Raw genomic sequence first — 24,034 nt, 5'->3', positions numbered from 1 at the left:
TGCCGCACACGCGCTAACCACTGTGCCGCCGTGCTGCCCCAAATTCAAATTATGAAATTAAAATTCCCCATTCAAATTTGATGCACCCTACTGCACATGCCCAAACCGGCTATTTCATTGACAGCATACACCAGCCTATCATCGTCGCGGACACAGTCACACTCACTCAACACAGAGTGCCCTCAATACTGTCTCCCTAGCTGTCTGCTCTGTATTAAATAGAATGGAATTATAGAATAGAATTTACTTTTATTGTCATTCTTTTTAACCATGCACACAGAACGAAATGTCGATACACCTAACCCGTACATTTACAGTTAAACTGTAGCGAGCCGATGCAGCCGCAGCCAAACAGGGTGCCGCCAAATTAGTCATTAGGTGACCAAACCCCCCAATTCCAACCCTTAATGCCCAATTTGTTGATATCAACGACAATAAAGGCCATTCAATTTAAATAAAAATCCAAGATGAAGTGAACCAGCGATAAGTGTAGCGCGAAGTAGCTAGGGGTCTCGTGTATTCCGTGTATTCTCCTTATCATTTAGTGTCCACTTCCAGACCTCCTAATTTGATATAATGTATCCAACTTTTTTTAGGAAATACACACGTTTTCTGTTAAGCATAATGAAATGTTGATTCGCCATTTATACAGCAGGATCAATCATTAATACATGATGGATTTAATAATTTTTAAAAACCATAACTACCTACTCATGATTAATCATGACAAACATATGCTAAATGAAATAAAAATGTCCTTAATATTAGCTTGTGACAGTTTGGGTGTACTTAGTTTAAAGTCTCACTTAATTCATTTATAAATCTATGCGCGTATGTGTTTGTTTATTTTCAGTTATTTATTTGTTCATACATTTGTTCATTCAATTATCTAGGTTTTTTTTTATTCATGCATTCGTCTGTGTATTAATGTTTAGATATTCTAATTTCACCAGGGCTCACTAAAAAAATTGTAATTCAAGAACGGCAGAAATACAACTAATCTTTTCAAAAGATGTGTGTTGAAACAGAAATCACTCAATACTCTATCACTACAAAAATACCACTGAATACTACAAAAATATTGCAAAAATACGACTATGGAAATACTACAAAAAAATACAGAAATACCTCAGTAATACTATACATAAGTACTAAACATACTACATTAATACTATAAAAATACGTCAAAATTACTGCTATAAAAATAATACAAAATTACTAAAGAAATTTCACAGAAATACTACTACGGTAGTACTAGAAAAATACTAATACAGAAATACTAAAAAAATACAACTGCAGTAATACTATTGAAATACTACTACAAAAATACTACTGAAATACAACTACAGTGAAACTGCCTACTGCAGATATACTAACTACACAAACACAGCTACAGAGTTACTAGAAAATACTACAAAAATATGACAAAAACGTATTACTTGATATTAATATGAAAATACTTAAATTACTACAGAAATACTAAAAAACATCAAAAAGAAAATCAAATTAAGTGCCTAAAAAAAAGAACCTAATATATTATTTTGCTTTAGTTTCAAAACCGATTTCAAAAGTAGTCCATTGAAAAAAATATCCATCCTTTATCTTCACCGCTTATCCTCAGTAGGGTCGCGGGGGTGCTGGAGCCCATCCCAGCTATCTTCAGGCAGTGGGCAGGGGACACACTGAACTGGTTGCCAGCCAGTCTCAGGGGACACAGGTACAGACTATTCGCTCGCTCATTCACACCTAGGGACAATTCGGACCAGCTAGTCAACCCGACATGCATGTTTTTGGGATGTGGGAGGAAACCGGAGTGCCCGGTGGAAACGCACGCAAGCACGGGGTGAACATGAAAACTCCACACAGGAGGTTTGATTAAAAAAAAAAAAAATTATATATATATATATATATATATATATATATATATATATATATATATATATATATATATATACAGGCAGCACGGTGGCACAGTGGTTAGCGCGTGTGCGGCACAGTTCATGTCTTGGGAACCTCCTGCGTAGGTTCAAATCCAGCTCCAGACTTCCTGTGCAGAGTTTGTATGTTCTCCCCGTGCTTGCGTGGGTTTCTTCCGGGCACTCCGGTTTCCTCCCACATTCCAAAAACATGCATTTCAGGTGAATTGGCCGGTTCAAATTGTCCCTAGGTGTGAATGAGCGAGCGAGTTGTCTGTCCCTGTGTGCCCTGCGATTGGCTGGCAACCAGTTCAGGGTGTCCCCTGCCCACTGCCCGATGATTGCTGGGATGGTTTCCAGCACCCCCGCGACCCTACTGAGGATAAGCGGTGTAGCTAATGAGATGAGAGATGAGATATATATATATATATATATATATATATATATATATATATATATATATACTGGACTGTCTCAGAAAATTAGAATATTGTGATAAAGTTCTTTATTTTCTGTAATGCAATTAAAAAAACAAAAATGTCATACATTCTGGATTCATTACACATCAACTGAACTATTTCAAGCCTTTTATTATTTTAATATTGCTGAATTTGGCTTACGGCTTAAGAAAACTCAAAAATCCTATCTCAAAATATTAGAATATCATGAAAAAGTATACAAGTAGGCTATTCAACTAATCACCTGAATCATCTAATTAACTCGAAACACCTTGCGAGGGTTTCCTGAGCCTTAAAAACACTCAGCTTGATTCAGTAAACTAAATCACAAGTATGGGGAAGACTGCTGATCTGACTGCTGTCCGGAGGACCATCATTGATACCCTCCATCAGGAGGGTAAGACACAAAAAGAAATTTCTCAAAGAGCAGGCTGTTCACAGAGTGCAGTTTCAAAGCATATCCACAAAAAGTCTGTTGGAAGGGAAAAATGTGGCCGGAAACGCTGCACAACCAAGAGAGATGACCGCAGCCTTAACAAAATTGTGAATAAGAGCCGCTTCCAGAATTTGGGGGAGCTTCAAAGACAGTGGGCTGAAGCTGGATTCCAGGTATCAAAAGCCACAGTTCACAGACGTGTCCGGGAAATGGGCTACAATAGCCGTATTCCCATGGTCAAGCCTCTTCTGAACTCAAGACAACGGAAGAAGCGTCTGACTTGGGCTATGGAGAAGAAGCACTGGACAGTTGCAGAGTGGTCCAAAGTCCTCTTTTCAGACGAAAGCAAGTTTTGCATTTCATTTGGAAGTCAAGGCGCCAGAGTCTGGAGAAAGGCTGGAGAAGAACAAAATCCAAGTTGCTTGAAATCCAGTGTGAAGTTCCCACAGTCAGCAATGGTTTGGGGAGCCATGTTAGCTGCTGGTGTTGGCCCACTGTGTTTCATTAAGTCCAGAGTAAATGCAACTGTGTACCAAGAGATTTTAGAGCACTACATGCTTCCATCTGCTGAAAAGCTCTATGGAGATGAGGATTTCATTTTCCAGCATGATCTGGCACCTGCCCACAGTGCCAAAACCACCAGTAACTGGTGCACTGACCATGGCATCACTGTCCTTGATTGGCCTGCTAATTCCCCTGACCTGAACCCCATCGAGAATTTGTGGGGTACAGTTAAGAAGAAGATGAAAGACACCAGACCTACAAATGCAAATGAGCTGAAGGCCGCTATCGAAGCATCCTGGGCATCAATAACACCTCAGCAATGCCACAGGCTGATTGCCTCCATGCCACGCCGGATTGATGCAGTAATCCGTGCAAAAGGATTCCCAACCAAGTACTGAGTGCATCAATGGACATTTTCAAATGTTTGATTTAGTTTTGCTGTTATAAAATTATTTATTTTACTTGGTCTGAGGAAGTATTCTAATATTTTGAGATAGGATTTTTGAGTTTTTTTTAGCTGTAAGCCAAAATCAGCAATATTCAAATAATAAAAGGCTTGAAATAGTTCAGTTGATGTGTAATGAATCCAGAATGTATGACATTTTCGTTTTTTTAATTGCATTACAGAAAATAAAGAACTTTATCACGGGCGGGAATTTTGTGTTGCTCACGTCGTCGCGTCTACGAGATTGTTTTCAGATTCCTACTATAGCAGAATTCTGGATTGAGACTTTTTATCTTGAACAGCTGAAAAGTTTCGGGTAAGCATCTCGGACGATTGGCGCAAGGTAAGTGCCGCGCACAATTGTTTTACAGTCGGAAGCTGCTGCCGATCGTTGTTGAAGTGCATCCCCTCCCACGGCTGCTAAGACGCTCTTTGGCATCCAACGCTTACAAGTGAGTATGGGTTGCTGTAAAGGTTGCTCCCGTGTCCGTAGGCAGGTAGCCCTTCTAGAGGGACGTGTCCGTGAGCTAGAGCAGTTTAAACGGAAAATGTTAGGTGCCTCGGACACCACTGCTAGCGTGGGTTGTAGCGAACCTGCTAGTCCGGTTAGCACTAGCCCTAAACGGCATGCTAATCGCGGTGAGCCAATTCAGACGCATAACAAGTTCAGCCCCCTAGCTAGTCCCACTCCACCCCGGTCTACTGGCTCCCGCACCCTAGTTATAGGTGACTCCATCACCCGTAACATAAAGCTTAGCACCCCAGCCACGGTTATGTGTATTTCTGGGGCCAGAGCACCCGACATTGAGGCTAATTTGAGGGAGCTGACGAGCAAACCTAGACACCAGGACAGGGCTAGCTACACCGATATAGTCATTCACGTCGGCTCTAATGATACTAGAATGAGACAATCTGAGATTACAAAGAAAAATATTGCTAGGACCTGTAATCTCGCCAGAAAGATGAGTCGGCATCGAGTAATTGTCTCTGGCCCCTTGCCTGCGAGAGGCAATGATGAGAGGTTTAGCAGACTAGTCTCGCTAAACCGGTGGCTGGCAAGTTTTTGCAATCAGAAGGGATTTAGGTTTGTGGATAACTGGCCTGCTTTCTGGGGCCGACCTGACCTGCTGAGGAGAGACTGCCTTCACCCTAACTGGGAAGGTGCTCTCACTCTTTCTAAAAATATAGATTACTGTTTAAGCCTTCCATGACAGGGTACACTAGTGCAGGCCAGGTCACAGGTGATTAGTGAACCTGTTACCACGGGTGTGGAGTCTGTAATGCTAGAGCTAACTAGCGCTATGCTAGATTCATGCAATTCACATAGTTTTTGTAGTTTAGAGCGTTCTACTGACTGCACCATACACCCTGATTTATACTCTTCTATAGCATCTTCTTCTGTGCTTCTTACCTCTGTTTCTCCCTTGTTAGGTGAGGAGGGAGAAGAAATAACATTATTTTCTACCAATAGTTATCCTGCTACTCCACCTGTCAACAATATTCCTGTGGTATGGAATTCGGGCCGCATCTGCCGTCATGCAAGGCACAAGACCCGGGACCGGCAGTCTAATCCTGTGGTGGTTACCACTAAGGTTGCCATTAAGGTTCAAAACTCGCGAAAGGTTTCAGCTCAGTCCACAGTGCTGAAGCTTGGCCTTCTTAATATTAGATCACTAGCCTCCAAAGCTTTACTTGTCAATGACCTTATTAATGAACACAATCTTAACCTTATTGGCCTTTGTGAGACCTGGTTAAAACCAAATGAGTTTGTAGTGTTAAATGAGGCTTCTCCCCCTAACTTTGTGAGTTCGCACTTGGCACGACCATGCAAAAAAGGTGGAGGTGTTGCTCTTATATCGGAAGATAGGTTGAAATTTACTTCTAATACCCCTACTAGTTTTAAAACGTTTGAAGCACTTGTTATGAGGTCCTTAATGTCAACACCAATTTATTTAGTTGTTGTGTATCGCCCGCCTGGACCATACTCAAATTTTTTGGAAGAATTTTCGGAACTGTTAACAGACTTAGTAACTTATGCGGACAATGTTGTAATTATTGGTGATTTTAATGTTCACATAAACTCCCCATCAAATTCACTTGCAATTGCATTTAAGTCACTGATTGATACATTTGGTTTCAATCAAATAGTTGATGTGCCCACTCATAAAGATGGGAACACTCTAGATCTTGTCCTGACCCGTGGCGTAGTAGCCTCAAATGTTACAGTGTTACCGTATCCTAATGCCATCTCTGATCACTATTTTGTTAAATGTGAGGTGCTGTTTAATGTTTACTGTGATAAGGAAAATTTAGGCTTTAGCAGTCGCAATATCCGCCCTAAAACGGTGTTAGCCTTAAAAGAATTATTACCTACGGTAACTGCAGCCTTCCCTTCGTACACTGGGTCTGTTGACTCACTTACAAACAACTTCAATACTGCTTTGGTAAATGTTCTTGATTCTGTGGCGCCCCTAAAGTATAAATTCCGACCCAAGAAGAATACACCTTGGTTTACTGAAGAAACTAGGTTACTCAAACAAAGTTGCAGAAAAATTGAACGAAAATGGCGCACTACTAAGCTGGAGGTTTTTCGACTGGCCTGGTGTGACAGTTTGCTGAAATATAAAGTAGCTCTTGCCTCAGCTAAAGCTTCGTATTTCAAGTCAAGTCAAGTCAAGTCATTTATTTTTGTATAGCCCTAAATCACGAAGAGTCTCAAAGGGCTTCACAGATTGTTACACTATATTACACAGACTATTGTCAACCGACAAGAGGAGTAGGTTATTCGTATGCAATAGAGTAGAGGTGAGTTTTAAGTTTAGATTTAAACATTTCCACTGAGGTTGCAGATCGGATCTCAGGGGGAAGAGCATTCCACAGCACCGGTGCCCGGATGGAGAACGCTCTCGAACCAGCAGAAGACTTCTTTGCTCTCGGGATCACCAGAAGACCGGCACTCTCAGATCGCAGGCTTCGGACCGGGACATAGCGGCAGATCAGATCTGAAAGATAAGAGGGAGCAAGTCCATGTATGATTTTGTACAGTACTAAGAGAACTTTGAAGTCACATCTTTGGCTAACTGGGAGCCAATGCAGGTTAGCCAAAATCGGTGTTATGTGATCGTACTTTTTTGTCCTAGTTAAAAGCCTCGCTGCGGCATTTTGTACTAGCTGAAGAGACTTGATTCTGGACTTCGGGAGACCGGAAAGTAGTGCATTACAGTAGTCGAGACGGGAGGTAACAAATGCATGAATTATTGTTTCCGCATCAGACTGAGACAGTATTGAACGGATTTTAGCAATGTTGCGAAGATGGAAGAAGGCAGTTCTAGTAATTTGCTTTACATGCATCTCAAATGATAGATCAGGGTCAAATATGACACCTAAATTTTTAACTGAGTCACTCTGTGTGATGTGACATTTGTCAAGGTTCACAGCAGTTTTTGAGAAGAAGTCACGGCATTTAGAAGGACCAATGACTAACATTTCGGTCTTTTCAGGGTTAAGACGCAAGAAATTGAGTGACATCCACTCTTTTATCTCAGTGAGACAGGCCTCCAAATTTCCACAGTTTAGTGTGGAAGATTCCTCCAACGGAAGATATAGTTGAGTGTCGTCTGCGTAGCAGTGGAAGCTGATATTGTACTTGCGGATAATATCACCTAATGGAAGCATGTAAATGTTGAAAAGTAGGGGGCCGAGCACAGAACCCTGCGGAACACCGCAGGTAACATTAAAGGGCTCAGATGTCGTTTCACCATATTTCACACAGTGCGTCCTATCTGAGAGGTAGGATCTGAACCACGAGAGGACGGTTCCTGAGAGACCAATCCATTTTTCCAACCGTTCTAGTAGGATATTGTGGCGCACTGTGTCAAAAGCAGCACTAAGATCCAGCAGCAGCAAAAGTGATGAAGCGCCAGAATCCATTGACATTAGGAGATCATTTGTTACCTTGATCAGCGCTGTCTCAGTAGAGTGGTTAGCCCTGAATCCTGATTGCATCGATTCAAAAAGGTTGTTCTCAGATATGAAAGCATTCAGCTGCTGTGCCACTACTCTTTCGAGTACTTTAGAGAGGAAAGGTAGGTTTGACACAGGTCTGTAATTACTTAAGATTTCTGGATCAAGGTTGGGTCGTTTTAGTGTGGGTTTAATAACGGCGGACTTAAAAGCTGCTGGAACTACACCTGAGGAGAGTGATGTATTTATAATATTTAGAACTGAAGGCCCAATGACGCTAAAAAGACTTTTAATAAGTGAACCTGGGAGCGGGTCGAACTGGCAAGTTGTCGGTTTGGCCGCAGTCACCACTTGTTTGAGATCATCAAGTGACAGTTCACTAAAACCGGCCATTTTCCCTGGGCAGCCACCCTGTCGTTATTTCTCTAAGATTATTGTTGAACATAAGAATAATCCGAAATTTTTGTTTGACACAGTGGCGAAACTTACCAGACAACAACTTAACCCAAATGGTTGCACTTATTCTGCTAATGACATTATGGAATTTTTTAATAAAAAGATTCAACTAATCAGGAATGAAATTTTAAAAGAACGCTCTGTTTCCTCCTCCTATATCAAAGATGTGGAGGTGCTAGGTATGGACTGTGTCAGCGGTTGTTCAGAAACATTCTCCAGTTTCAATGATTTGTCCCTTGATAATCTAACACAGATGGTCAGTAGGGCCAAACAAACTACGTGCCTGCTTGATCCGTTTCCAGCTTCACTGGTGAAGGATCTGTTTGGGATCTTAGGACCATCAGTTTTAAATATTATTAATATATCGCTATCCTCGGGTATTGTTCCTGTAGCCTTCAAGTCTGCCGTCATTAAACCCACGCTTAAGCGACCTAACCTTGACCCAGAAAGCCTAGGTAATTATAGGCCAGTGTCAAATCTGCCATTTTTTGCGAAAGTACTTGAAAAGGTCGTTGCACAGCAGCTAAATGACTTCATGTCAGAAAATAACCTTTTTGAAACTGTCCAGTCAGCATTTAGGGCAAATCATTCTACTGAGACAGCCCTTGCTAAAGTAACCAATGATCTCCTTTTAACAATAGATTCTGGTGCCTCATCAATGTTACTGCTGCTGGATCTCAGCGCTGCTTTTGATACGGTCGACCACAACATATTATTGGTTCGTCTAGAACGCATTGGTATCTCAGGAACTGTACTCTCGTGGTTTAGGTCCTACCTGTCAGACAGGATGCAATGTGTTAACTATGGCAATCTGACCTCTAAACAATCTAATGTCCCTTGTGGTGTTCCTCAAGGCTCTGTACTTGGCCCCCTTCTTTTTAGTATTTATATGATCCCGCTTGGTGACATTATCCGCAAGTATAATACTAGTTTCCATTGCAATGCAGATGACACTCAACTGTATGTGCCACTGGAAAAAACTGGACATTTAAGTTTTAGAAATCTGGAGGCTTGCCTTACTGAGATTCAAAGATGGATGTCAAATACTTTTTTACGCCTTAATCCAGAAAAAACTGAAATGTTGATTTTTGGTCCAGCTCACTGTCGTCAGTTGTTTTCAAACACTACCCTGAACCTAGACAAATGTAATATCACCCATAGTGACTCGGTCAAAAATCTAGGTGTTATATTTGATCCTAATCTGTCGTTTCAGTTACACGTGAAAAATATTACTAGAATAGCTTTCTACCACCTCCGTAATATTGCGAAGATTCGTTCGATGCTGTCCCAATCAGATGCAGAGATTTTAATTCATGCGTTTATTACTTCTCGGCTTGATTACTGTAATGTATTGCTTTCTGGTCTCCCGATGTCTAGCATTAAAAGTTTGCAGCTGGTTCAGAATGCGGCAGCTAGACTTTTGACTAAGACCAAAAAGTTTGAGCATATTACTCCTGTATTGGCCAACTTGCACTGGCTCCCAGTCCACTTAAGATGTGACTTTAAGGTTCTCTTATTAACATATAAATGTTTGCATGGGCTTGCACCCTCTTATCTCTCCGATTTGATTTCCCCCTATGTTCCTGCACGGAGTCTGCGCTCGGAAAATGCCGGTCTACTTGTGACTCCGAGAGCCAAGAAGTCTGCGGGCTCGAGAGCGTTCTCCATCCGGGCCCCGGTGTTATGGAACGCCCTGCCTCAGGAGATAAGATCTGCAACCTCAACGGAAGTTTTTAAATCGAGGCTTAAGACACACTTCTATTCCAAAGCATATGATTGATGCCCACCTCATATTCTGTTTTGTCCTGTCTTTTTCCGACGCCTGCCTGGCTGATACGAAGGAGAAGGATGATTTGGGATGGGTCAGCGGACCGGCGTCTGACCTGCAGCATGTCAACCCCTGCATTTACCGGCTGGCAGAGACGGGAGGCAGCGTCGTGGCCGTCATAGACTTTCTGGACTGGTTTGCAGGCTGGGGGCGTCGTTGATGTCATGCACTTTCCGGACATTTTCAACATCTTACCTTATGTTTACTATTATGTGTACAGTAATGCTAATTGTAATTCACCCTGGTCAATCCTGGAAGGGGGATTACCACATGTGAGGTCCTTTCTCAAGGTTTCGCTTTTCTCCTCACACTGAGGTTTTTGAGTTTTCCTTGCCTGCATGCTGGTTTAAGATCAGGTAATTGTGTAATTTTGTAACTGTAATCCTGTGCAGTCCTTTGAGACATTTTTGTGATTAAGGGCTATATAAATAAATTTGACTTGACTTGACTTGACTTCTGAGACAGTCCAGTATATATATATATATAATGTAGGCTTTTAAATGTTTGACTTGCTGACTGTGACTCCAAACGTTTGCCCACCCCTGCAGTAGTCAGTGTAAACTAATGATGAATATGTAGTGTAAGATTATTATCCCTAATTATTTTCTTCTTCCCTTACTGCAGGCTAAGGGATGACATCGACATTTGGCGCGAATGTGCGCGCGTCCCCCTCTGATAACGATAATTCTGATTATTTCATTACACGTGCTTAATGTCTGTCATTAACCTCATTGCTTTTCAGTACAATTAGCTCCTTGCACTCGCGCCTTCCATCAACGTTGCGAGCGTTTTCAATTACAGCCGATGCCATAAATGAAATTAAACATTTCAACCTTGCTGATTTATTGTTAATATATTAGCCGTGTTAATCTGCGGCCGGGATTGGTAATCACGGGAGATGAATCGTCCCAGCCACCCGCGCCTTCTCGCCCTGATTTATTCGTTTGTTAACAAGGTCTTTGTCGCCCTGCTCTCTTTTCTCTTTTTTTTCTGTTACAAATATATATAGTGCGAGAATTGAGGGGCCAGCTGTTGGGGTGTGCGTCGTGTGTGTCTAATTCCTGTTGCATTGTGGGAGTCCATTATGTCGTTGTCTGGTGAATGGCTCCCATTGACTCAGCCTTGACATTATAAGCTGCCCACTAATCTCTTCACTTCATATATTTGGAAGTCTCACTCTCTCACTTGCACTTTTTCTTGTGCTTTCTGCTGGACTATCCAATACACAATGTAAAATCACCACAAGCAAAGCGAAGAGGGTGATAAAATTTTTGTTTGGAATCTAAGTAGGTATATGAATATATATATTCATATATATATATATATATATATATATATATATATATATATATACATATATATATATATTGTTCATAGTTTACGTTGTCAGTGAATGATTTTAATCATGGCCACCCGTAATGAACGTTTGTCGCATAAAATTCTTGACCTGATAAAGAGTGAAATAAAATTTCATATCGAATTTTAATAAAAAAAAAATAGGGTTCCACGTTATACCCGTAATCTGACACAAATACTTCATATAATTAGGTCCGTAAAACCAGCTGAATAAAGTGAAAAGTATTTCAACGTTGTCCTTTTCTTTTTTCTTTAGCATTACAATGGGTTTGCCCCTCAACCCACCGGCAGATTCTGCCCGTTCCGCCCGACACGCCCTCTCTCTGATTGCCACAGCTCGGCCGCCAGCTTTCATCACCACCATTGCCAGAGAGGTGAGATAAAAAAAAATTAAAGTAGCTCAAGATGTTTTGTTTTTTTAATACAGTGAGCCCTCAATATATGTGGTCGAGTTCAGATCCAGCTTGCACCTCGAACAAATCTTCCCCATAAGAAATTACTTAAAAAACAATCAGTTACTGAGCTCCCAAAATCAACCACATTCACCCTAAATACCTATAAATCATTTATTCCTGATCACTAAAAACACATTCCATTTGTAATTGAACGTTAAAGTACAGTAATTAGATGAAAAGTCTGATATTAACAAAATACAATATTAATTCATCATGACCACTAGCTCGGTAGCCTAGATGGTTGGGCGCCCGCTCCGAGACTGGTAGGTCGCTGGTTCAAGCCTCGCCTGAGTCATACCTAAGACTTACAACATTGGTACTCATTGCCTCCCTGCTTGGCGCTCGGCATTAAGGGTTAGAATTGGGGGGGTTGGTCACCTAATGACTCCCAACACAGTAGTTAGGTCTAAAATGGCTGCGCCCTGTTTGGCTGCGGCTGCATCGGCTCGCTACAGTTTAACTGTGCGGGTCAGGTGTATCGACATTTCGTTCTGTGTGCATGGTTACAAAGAATGACAATAAAAGTAAATTCTTCTAAATTCAGGACCATATACCGCTACATTTATGCTTGATTTTAAAGACTTTGGCTTTAGATATGGTGTGGCTTACATTTTTTTTCATGGCATCAATGAGAAAAACAACAAGATGCTCTTTTCCACAATGCATGCGCTTTAAATACAAAACGGCATGGTGATGTCTGGGAACATTTATGACCCACATCGAGAGAAATTAGTCCATGTTTTGCCAACATTGTTCAGATTATACACTACAGGAGCCAAATGGGATGTTTGACATACTTTATTCAACATTTCTAACAGGTATGAATGTATATAATGGAGCAATATCCCCTTAGTGGGAGGTGATTAGAGTCAAGAACACACCATGCTTGACTCTTTCTGGGTTATTTACTCAGAGGAGGAGATTTTCCACCCCACTCACTCAAACCAACCCGTCATTAGGTGACCAAACCCCCCAATTCCAACCCATTATACTGAGCGTCCAAGCAACGTGTAGTCTTAGGTATGACTCGGACGAGGCTCCAACCAGCGACCTCCCAGTCTCGAGGCGGGCGCCCTACCTCCAAGGACATGGCTGGTTTCCAACATACACACAATATTTCAACTATTTTATCCACAAAACAAGTGCTCAATTAGTACATCTAAGTTTCACATCAGTGGAAGTTATTAATTAAAAAGGCAACACTTCACTTTCCGTATCATCGATGTCAACGTGATTGCTGGAATTTCCTTAAATCCTTGAGGAACGATAACAAGTGAACTCAATTTGGTCCATCACTGCGGCCACCACCAATGACAACACAAAAAGACACGTCTGTGTTGCACTCTGGTACTATTATTCACAGTATGGTTGCCCTGGCACTGTCTTTTAGAACTAAAAGGCTCACAACTTTTTATGTGATGCAGCCTTCATTTGTTTTTTCTTTTAGGGCAGTAGTGAATATGTGGCTTGGGTTAAAATCTGGCGCGGCTTTTACAAATACAAAGTTGAGTTCTGTTCTTAAATTTGAGCATGCAGCTTTTATTCAGATGTACTCAGTAGTCCCGATTAAGGAAGTCAGTTGTTGGTAAAGGAGATGTTTGCATGGTGCACGAGGACTAAGGGAGCACGAGAACACGAAAGAAAAAAAAACGCATCACAAGAGTTCGGGATCAGGTCTTTTTTGCGGTAAACGCACATGCTAACTGGGACGAGTTGATGCTGCTGGTGAGCGGTCTCCAGCATTCAGCCCTGTAGTGGCAGCATCTGGAAGTTCTTGTAACTTGGATTTCTTTGTATGTTAGGAAAGACATCTTGTATCTCTCTTAACTAGACCAGCTTGTTTGTAAGGAGGTTACAGTGGTTAATATTGTTCTTTTATCTGTTTAATTTTTGCAGGTCCATCGCTACAACGCAGCACAGGCTAACTCTCAGTCACAGCAAAACGTCCACACAACTACTCTAGCTCGGGCAAAGACAGAAATTTTGAGAGTTATCGACATCCTGATCGAGAAGATGCCGGGAGATGTTGTCGACTTGCTTGTGGAGGTCATCCTACAGTGCTGATTTCTGTTATAAATATTGACAGTCTTAAACATTTTTATGATAGACTGACACAATCGTATCTTCTTTTCTTTAGGTGATGGATATAATCATGTACTGTATTGAAGGCTCTCTGGTTAAGAAGAAAGGCCTGCAGGAGTGTTTTCCGGCCATCTGCAAGTATGTGTGTGTGTTAGAGGAAACTACAGTGCCTAGGGAACCCCCCCAACTTTGGTTCAAACGTGAAGCTCAAAAACTGAAAATATGTTTTCAGAATCAACAACACGTGAGACACTATTGTGAAGTGGAACCAAATTATTTATACATTCTCTATTATATTTACTATAGAAAAACTGAAAAGTAGGTGTTGCAAAAATATTGAACCCCTATTTTTCAGTTTAGCCAGAAGTTCCCTAATTACTTCTGGATGATCCAATGTCAATTTAAAATGACTCACAATGACAAACAGAGCGTACTTGCTGTGTGATGTCCTCAGAGATCTGTGAAAAGAAAACATACAGCATTATGAACACCAAAAAGCTGGGAGGAAATTAATATGTTTGCGAGGCATTGTAACTCCTTAATGTTTGCTTTCGAATGCTGTCCTTAACATTTTATTATGGGGAACTTGGTCAGGTTCTACATGGTTGGCTATTGCGACCGCAGTTACCGCATTGCCGTTGGGGCTCGTCAGGGTTCAGTGGCTCTTTACGATGTTCGCACTGGAAAATGCCAGGTAAGTAAAAAACATGCCTGTGTCCAAATAAGAGAAATCCAACCATTCATTTCTTTGTTGTTGTTTTATATGTATATGCTTTGTTTTAATGGAAGCTGTTCTGGACTTGCCAGTCTTTTGCTGTTTTCCTGATTCAGATGACCAATTACTTTTCGGAGTGTCCATTGTCGTTAGTTTATGTTTTTGTGTCGTGTTTTGGTTAATGTATCAAACAATACCTTCAATAAACATTACTTTCTTACTATGGGTGAAATATTTGCTTATTTTAGGTACTATAAACCCCTTGTTTACTGCGGTTTTGTGGACCAGAAACCCCCGCATTATGCGATTGTCCGCAAAATAGCCAGCCCCATCAATAGTTGACTAGGGATAAGGGATCGTGGCTGAATGAGTGCTCTTCACTTTTTAGTGGAAATTAAGGCAAAAAAATTGTTGCGAGGTCCGACAAAAGTGCACTCTGCAGAGTACCCGCTTGCCTCAACAACCGGCGATAATGTATAGTCTGGTCACTTTGACTCTTTGTAGTTTGTATTTATCCTTGTGCTTTGTAGAATTCGTTTTTGGTTGGACTACACAATACAGCAACATCCAGTGATCAAATAGGACTGAAATATGAAATGATGAAAGGAGAAAAAAATGACTAGGGAAGTTAACAAAGACACATCACCTTGGAAGGCTTTTTGGAAAAAAATATCAAATAATTCAACCAACACAGCTTAAATTTAATATTATACAGAGAACTAAGTAAAAATATAAGATTTTTATTTCATTGTGCCATTATATTTTTCTTCTGTACAAGCCCAGATGGGCTATAATTTCAAGGTTTTGAACGCCCAAGGCGACAGGCCTTAATCTCATCTAGTGGCGAGCGTTTCTAATCCCGGTCACAGGCAGGCTCGAGATGGAGATTTCTGCAAGGGCTTTTATTGTGTTACACACCTTTCATGTGTGGGGGACGTTTTATTTGGTTACACGCGGCGGAGCTTGGCCTGATTTGGTCTCGCGAGTTCTACCAGCCAATGGCAGTGCCTGCTGGAAACAAAGACGCCTATGACCTGATGGAATTATGCTCAAACCAAACACTTAATGTCAAGAAAGATACAGATTTCTTACAGAAATGCAACAGTGTGCTATGCCATATTTTTTATGAGTCTCATTCGTTCAAGTGTAAAGTAACAGTGATGTGACAGCATCCAAAATGGGAAGAAAAATATTACAAACGTCTTGAAGTAATTTTGTCACATGGTATAAATTTTTGCCTATTGACCAAACAATTGCAAACATCAATATTCATACGGGTTCATGAATTCCTTGAAAATGCTTACATTTCAATGTTGTGTTTGCAAATATCAAAAAGTGCTTGAATTTTCAGTCAAAGTGCTTTTAAATGCTTGAAATTGTCGCCATGATTTTGAAGGAGTCTTCTTAAAAATGACGGTGACACTGCTCTCTGGTGGCTTTACTTGGTTTCACTTCTACCCTTGTGATTAACTGCAGCTGGTATTAGTTTGTACAACAAGAAGCGGCATTGCCTCCTACGGGTCGCACTTAAGTGGACAGGCGCAGGCTAAACAGGGGACTATGAAATTTGTTTTAGTGCAAGGATAACATATTAATTATTATTATTATTTTATTATTTATTATAAGCCATGCAACCATTTAAGGCAGCATTTGTTTGGAAGAACTTCCTGCAACTGAAAATGTAAGCTACATATTACTATTCATTTTTACACAATACCTATATGGGGAAAGATTTGTCTCAAAAACAAATATATTCGTTATTTACTAAAGATCTAATAATCCTATGCATGTATATTTGTGGTTCTGTAAAATCCATAATTAACCCTGGACTTTTTTCTCTCAATGGTACTGGAGAAATTGGAAAATTGGCTTTAATTTTGAAAATGTCTACGGACTCTGAACAGTGCACAACCCCCCATTGTTAACTGTGACTTCTTTCTTTTTTGTTCCCATTTAGAACATCCACGGTCATAAAGGCCCAATTACAGCGGTTTCATTTGCCCCGGATGGGCGTTACCTGGCAACCTACTCTAATGCTGACAGTCACATCTCCTTCTGGCAGGTAACTAATGCTTAAAAACTGTTTTTTGTTTGGAATATCTGCAGTTGCTTGGAATGTAGATGCATAATGGAATACTGTTTTATAAGGATGAGTAAATTACACTTGGGTCACATTGACATATGAATACCTGTTATTATTTTTTTAAATGTATTTACTTTTGTTTTTTGTTTTTATCTTCCATATTTTCTGGACAATAATCCTCACCCAAAATAGCCAGAATTGCTCCTTATAACTCTGTGCACCTTATATACCGCAGAATATGATGGTTCAGATTGGGAATGCATACAGAATTTATAGGTGTCGATTACTCCCCGAGCTTTTACGATAACAACTGTATTTAAGCAAGGGTTGACATTCATAGCTGACCCAAATCGCGGTACATTGTGCCGGTAAGGGCACCGACACTTTACCGTGACAAAGACAATACTAGTTATTTCCACAAAAAGCAATTCCTGTTTTTGCCATATAAGAAAAAGCTATATATAGAAGAAGAAAATGTTTCTGCTTGGCATGAAACTCGAAGCTACTTTGCACTATAGAAGTAAATATTACTTGTTTCGGGCACAGAAGAAAATAACTAACTAATACTATTTTTGAAACCGTCCAACCCAGATGAACACCAGTCTGTTGGGTAGCATCGGGATGCTGAACTCGGCCCCTCAGCTGCGCTGCATCAAGACTTACCAGGTTCCTCCAGTCCAGCCGGCATCTCCTGGCTCCCAGAACCACTTGAAACTGGCCCGCCTCATCTGGACCTCCAACCGGAACGTCATCCTCATGGCGCATGACGGCAAGGAGCACCGCTTCATGGTTTAAATTTGAATCATTGTAAAATCGCCATTTTTTTTTTCCGGTTTTTCAGTTTCAGATGAAACTAAGATTGTTGAAGCAACCAAATGTGAGTTGAAATATCGGAAAACTTTTAACATGTGTGTTGTACAGTCTTGGGTGCGCTTCTGAAAAAAAAGTAAGTTGCTTTTATTAGTTACTTCATTTAAAAAGTTGTTCAGTTACCCCCTCCCCCCAGATTACTGCCCCTAAAAAGTGGCACATTGCTCTGAGAGTAACTATTTACAAATTACTGTGTATATACTCGCATATAAGTCGACTACTTTAAAATAGCTGCATCACAAAACAAATGGAAAGAAAACCTGTACACCAACCTGTGGCAGCAGTGATGAACACAGCCGAGACGCTCCATATCCATTTTGACTGCTCCAAGATTTTATTCTCCATTTTTTGGGTACTGTCCAAGGTGTCGTTTTTACTCCAATCATGGTGTATTGCAACAATATTTTTGCAAATAAAAATACCAAAATTTAGCAGACTTTTACCTTAAAATCTGTGCTAACGTCTGCCCCATTTATTTCCTGTTGTTTTTTTTGTTCCTGTACAAGCCACGCCTTCTCCCCACCTGCTGCCTACCATTCGCTTCTGTTGACACACAACTATATATGCGCATATAAGCTGATTTGTCGATTTCACTATTTTATTTTATGGTTGTACATTCGGCTTAAACGCAAGTATTAATGTAAGGAGGATTTCTCCGTGAGGAGAAATTCAGCAACCCCGTACTCTGTGCTTGAGACTGTGCCACCATGACTGTATTTAGTTGTCCTTTATAGGTAAATATAAACACCTTTCAGGGGTGGATCAAATGATGTATGTTACAACATAATTTAAGCAACAGTACTGCATACCCAAATCAGAGAAAACGGTTTCATGATGTGCATTTATAAAGTAACGTAGTAACGACAGAGTTACAAGGTTTTATTAACAATGCATTACTGTACCCATACATGACCAAGAAAAGTAATTGCATTCCAGCAACGTGTTCATTTGTCACACGGAAGTCCAAACACTGGTTGTATTATTTTATTCCCCACAGTAATGCTTTAGATGAAATTGGCTTGGTTATGTATTTATTGGCTTTAACACAGCTTATTTGTTCTAATTTTGTTTTCTTAATTCATAACTTGCAGTCATTCCTATTTGCTAGTTTCCTTCGTGACAGTTAGAGCCATTCTTTTTTTCTCGTTGTTCAATGTCCGCTTTCACCATATGGGAAAATAATCTTGATAACCTTTTTAGGTAACATATTTATTTTTGTAATGTATGAAGGGTTTCATACAGACAAGAGCAAAAATTTATGTCCACTCATGGTTGGTTTAGAATAGGAAACCCAAGTTGCTCTTGACAGGTGTCATTAATGTAGAAATTAGTTTTTTTAGCAAATAATTTGTCAACATTCACTGTACTTGTTGTTTTGATTAAGGAAATGTTGGCATTATCAATAAATCAATATACATGCAATCAAATCATAAACACAAAGCTTCCCTGTAGAATCAAATCTAGACTGTAAAGGTTTTTCTTTTCAAGGCCAGCCCTATTAAATTATATGGTTGTGGTGCCCAAAGTATGGCCTGGCAAGCTTCTAAACTCGGACAGCCAATCGAAAATGGTAAAAAAAAATAAGGCTAATATATATATATATATATATATATATATATATATATATATACATAAATGTTAAAATAAACTACCAGCATAGGTTTGTTGTTTTGGTGCCACTCTTGTCTCCAGTGTCCCTTTGTGTACGCTCTTCCTCTGAAAAAATATTTTTCATTAAGCATTAATGTGTACTGCACTCAAGGCCGGCATTTAACATTTAAACAGCTGGTTTTTATATGCTTGCAATTTTGGTACCTATGTATTTACTACTGTATATCAAATGTCGTGCAAAAACCCTTGTGTTTGAATTTTTTTGTTTGTTTTTTTGTTGTTTTTTTTTTTTTTTTTCTCAATGCATGGTGTTACCGGACATTCTTTGCTTGAAAACAAGGTCGTAATATATTATTGTCCTATAATTCTGATCATTTCAAAAGAAATTTGATCAAACGAATCCATTTATCAAGGAATATGACCCCTGGTATGGGGCAACTTTGACATATAGTGGCAGTTTATGAGTTAAATGCTCAAAACCAATGCCTCCTTTTCTTTTCACATTTCCATTCCATTCTACAATATCAAATCCGAGAGCTTGTTTTTAACGTCATCTTGCTGGTAATTCATCTTTGCATGACCGCGAATTCAAGTTAATGTATTTTTTTTCTCAAATAACATTTGCAGTCTTTTGTGCTTATTTTTTTAAATGCAGTTTTATGCACTAAAGAAGAAAATATTCATAGATGTGAATAAGATGTATTTATATAGTGACAAGTTTGTGAATATATTTGAATTGCAATCTGTAGTGTAAATTTACTTTTTTCAAAAATATTGTTCATTGTGTTTACCCCTCACTGATGGACTTTACCAGCAATTCTTAGCCCCGCCCTCTAGTTTCTGTTATTTTGCAATGGTGGAGTCAGAAAGCTACATCGATACACACCTGAAGTGTCAAAGCTTTTCACAGGTTTTGTCTCAAGTTAGACTAAAGCAAAATAGTCTGTTATCGTTTTAGACTGCTCAAGAGACCTCTCCACGCTATAAACCCGTTTGGGTGATTCTTTCTGGTATTCCCAAATAAAATGTTTCTTTTTCAATCAGGCACAGAACGTGTTGTGTTGCTGCCCACAATTATGCAAATATTTGGCAAAATATTCCACGCACTGGGAGATTGAAGAAATACAGTCTCAAAGTTGACCCATCTGGCTTGATTAATATAAAACTGTGATTTCATTGAAGGAGCACAACACTTTCAAAATGGTTAATCCCATTAACACAACATTTGAGACCAGCTTTGAAACATACCATTTCTGCATGGAGGTAGGCGAGTGTGTCTTTTTGTATGTGTTTTTCGCCGCGTTTGTCACAATTGGTAACTTGCTCCAACTAACTACCCGTTGGGACTGCCGAGGGCTTTTCTGTTTTGTTTGCTCCCGGTTGGCATTAATTGGTTGCCCTATCTGTGTTGTTTGGCCAGCTAGCTTGGCGTTTGCACTGGTTTTGCCGCGTTCCCTGGTTTATTCCAGGCAGGCTTCATGTTTATCGCCATTGCCGTTTTTTATTCTTGGGTTCTTTTGTTGATCGGTTGCGGTCAGCCAGTTAGACCCTTTTTAGCTGCTCACCTTTTGTTGTACTATTACTTGCATCCACTTGCAACACATCACATAGGCATTCTCCACAAAAACTACCAAAACTTCGTTCCAAACACTTGTAACCGCTTCGAATAACACTTCCCAACTGGCTTGCCCGGGTGTTGGTGTTACTCCGATGTTTTTAATGTACGAAAACAAGACACGCCATCTTCAAAATGCTTAATCTCGTTAAATGTTTGTAATATACCGATGAAATAATATAGATTTTATGCAAAAACCATGTACTATTTCCTCAAATTTTTTCATTTTTAAGAATTTGGGATTACCTTTGAAAATTTGGGCATCTGGCATTCTGACAGGGGTCGGTGGACTTTTTCAACTCACTGTAATTCCAGAGAGCATTGAGATCTTTATCTGTGGTTTTCTTCAGCACGGTCAAGGGTGTTTCGAAGAGAGGAAAAAATAAAGAACTGTTTTTGTCAGACTCTCACGGGAGAGGAGGTGAGAAAACGAAGGCAAAGGGGAAGAGCTGAAGAGTAAATAACGAGTGGGGAAGATCAGTCATCCAAAAAAAAAAAAAAAAGAAAACCGTCCGTGATGGACGAAGTGAAGCGAAGAAGCGTAAGTGGCATGATGCAACGTGGTAGAAACCTTTAGGCTCTGATATAACGTTATTTCCATTCAACTGGATCTTAATAATAGACTTTTTTTGAGAAGTTGCAGTAAAATCAAGAGGTCTGATAAGCATAATGCTTATCAAGTGGTTTACGAGTGTATACTGTGTTTTATGTTTCATAGTGATATTAAATTAAGTATATCGTGGTGCATGTGATGTACTGTAAAACAGATTTAATCCACTGTGTAGTAAATAAATGTGTAGTGGTAAACTGTTGTTGTTTTCACTGTGTGACCAATAAAGATGGAACAAAGATACAGTTACATGTTTTTTCGCATCATGTTCATTTTTGTTTCGAATTTCAACATACTGTACTACCTATTGTTTTAGTCACCGATTAATTCAAAGCATAAGCAAAAATAAATGAAAAAATATTTAAAAACATTTTATGTGACATAAATAATAGACACTGTACATTTAAGAACAGCATTTATCACATGGTGTCATGTGTACAGGGTGTCTCAAAAATGTACTCACTCTTAGAATGACGAGAAAACCTTTATTTATGAACATAGAGTGAAGTGAAATAGCATCGAATACATGAGACAAATGTAATTGAAGGATCATGTTCAAAGTGGTGACCTAACCCAGACAACGCTGATAACGCGCACCAAGGGATTCGCAAATGTCGCGAAACATGTCATTAGGAATATCACGACATTGTCCATTTCAATTTCCAATTTCAATGCATCAATTGTCCATGGTTTGTTGCCATAAACGTGGTCTTTTAAGTATCCCCACAAAAAAAAGTCCATGGGTGTTAGGTCTGGGGAACGCGCAGGGTATTCAGTGGGGCCCCTTCGTCCATCTGTCAGGTAACACTGCATCGAGGTAAGCTCGTATATCGCGATGGTAGTGGGGAGGTGCTCTATCTTGCCGTCATCACCAAACATCTCTACAATCTGTGGACCAACAAATTCCTGAGGCATGTTGAGGTAGCTCTCACCATTGACAGTTTCGTTGAAAAAGAAAGGTCCTATGATGCCCAATGCGGATACCCCACACCACACTGTTACCCCTGGTAAGTTTACATTGCGTTCAATTGTTACGTGAGGATTTGCAGGACACCGGTACGTGCAATTATGAACGTTTATTGTTGGTATTCTGTACGGTTCCATCTGCTTCAAATTTGTCTCTGATGCACGCAATGGTCCGGCGTGTGGGTGGCGGTTTTGCGAATTCACTTGTGAACCGGCGTTGCACTTCAGTGGCGTTTTCGGTCTTCCAATAGCATTTCAGGACAAACTTTCTCTCTTCGAAACTAAGTTGATTTCCTGCCATGGGTTCAGTAATTCAGGATATCTGCAACACATAAAAAGAGTGAGTACATTTTTTTTGAGACAACCCGGATTGACAGGGGTTGCGTTAAGTATCCAGGCTGCTTTTATTTATTTATTGTGGTTTATAATTCATTTCAAGTTATTGCTAAGCTTGTGCAACCTCAAGTATTATTGTATTTGTTGTTAAGACGACAAAGTTTCCAAATGCATTGTTTGCGCTCAGGGTATCTGCAATAATCAGAGATTTTGAGGTTGGTTGGAACCCTTAACCACTAGAATCGTAAGGGCACAATTTCCTGTAGTATGTCTTGGGCAAGTATGCCCTGCTGACGTCCACCCCTCTCCAGGTCAACATGCTTCCCCCCGGTCTCGAACCGGGGACCTTTCGAGTATTAGTCAAATCTGCTAACCATTGCGCTGCGGAAACAGAGATTTTGAGTACCGTATTTTCCGCACTATAAGGCGCACCTAAAAGTCTTAATTTTGTTCAAAAGCTGACCATGCGCCTTATAATAGTCAAGTCAAGTCAAGTCATTTTTATTTGTATAGCCCTTAATCACAATTAGTCTCTAAGGGCTTCACAAGTTATTACATATAAGATTAGGTTACTCGTATGCTATAGAGTAGAAGTGAGTTTTAAGCCTAGATTTAAACATTTCCACCGAGGTTGCAGATCGGATCTCAGGGGGAAGAGCATTCCACAACACCGGTGCCCGGATGGAGAACGCTCTCGAACCAGCGGAACACTTCTTGGCTCTTGGGATCACCAGGAGACCGGCGCTCTCGGAACGAAGGCTTCGGGCCGGGACATAGGGGGAGATCAGATCTGAAAGATATGAGGGGGAAAGTCCATGTATGATTTTGTATAGTAGTAGGAGAACCTTAAAATCGCATCTTAGGCTAACAGGAAGCCAATGCAGGTTAGCCAAAATTGGGGTGATGTGATTGTACTTTTTTGTCCTTGTTAAAAGCCTCGCTGCAGCATTTTGTGCCAGCTGAAGACTCTTGAGTCTGGTCATCGGAAGACCGGAAAGTAGTGCATTACAGTAGTCGAGACGGGAGGTAACAAACGCATGAATTATGATTTCCGCATCCGACTGAGAAAATATAGGACGAATTTTAGCAATGTTACGGAGATGGAAGAAAGCGGTTCTAGTAATTTTCTTCACATGTGTTTGAAAGGACAGATCAGGGTCGAAAATGACACCTAAATTTTTAAGTGAGTCACTCTGTGTGATGTGGCAATTGTCCAAGTTCACTGCGGTTTTAGAGAATAAGTCACGGGACTTAGAGGGACCAATAACTAACATTTCAGTCTTTTCAGGGTTAAGACGCAGGAAATTGAGTGACATCCACTCTTTTATC

At 40.2% G+C, this 24,034-nt stretch overlaps 1 protein-coding gene across 2 annotated transcripts in view; it reads left to right on the top strand.

Annotated features, from left to right (window-relative positions):
* wdr7 (WD repeat domain 7) overlaps positions 1-21,652 on the top strand; it is a 101,664-nt gene extending 80,012 nt beyond the window's left edge. For both annotated transcript variants that reach the window (XM_088355669.1, XM_088355668.1), the window contains 6 exons: positions 11,619-11,736; positions 13,714-13,863; positions 13,955-14,037; positions 14,494-14,593; positions 16,572-16,676; positions 17,289-21,652. In XM_088355669.1, the coding sequence (XP_088211795.1) occupies positions 11,619-11,736; positions 13,714-13,863; positions 13,955-14,037; positions 14,494-14,593; positions 16,572-16,676; positions 17,289-17,492 (760 nt within the window). In that variant the 3' untranslated portion in view covers positions 17,493-21,652. The remainder of the gene's footprint in view (positions 1-11,618; positions 11,737-13,713; positions 13,864-13,954; positions 14,038-14,493; positions 14,594-16,571; positions 16,677-17,288) is intronic.
* Positions 21,653-24,034: the final 2,382 nt, after the last annotated feature.

This window comes from Urocampus carinirostris, chromosome 16 (assembly GCF_059441175.1).
Source record: "Urocampus carinirostris isolate Australia breed hairy pipefish chromosome 16, RoL_Ucar_1.0, whole genome shotgun sequence".
NCBI lineage: Eukaryota > Metazoa > Chordata > Actinopteri > Syngnathiformes > Syngnathidae > Urocampus > Urocampus carinirostris.
The sequence above is the reverse complement of the archived record's forward strand: the minus strand, read 5'-3'. Positions and strand labels throughout refer to the sequence as shown.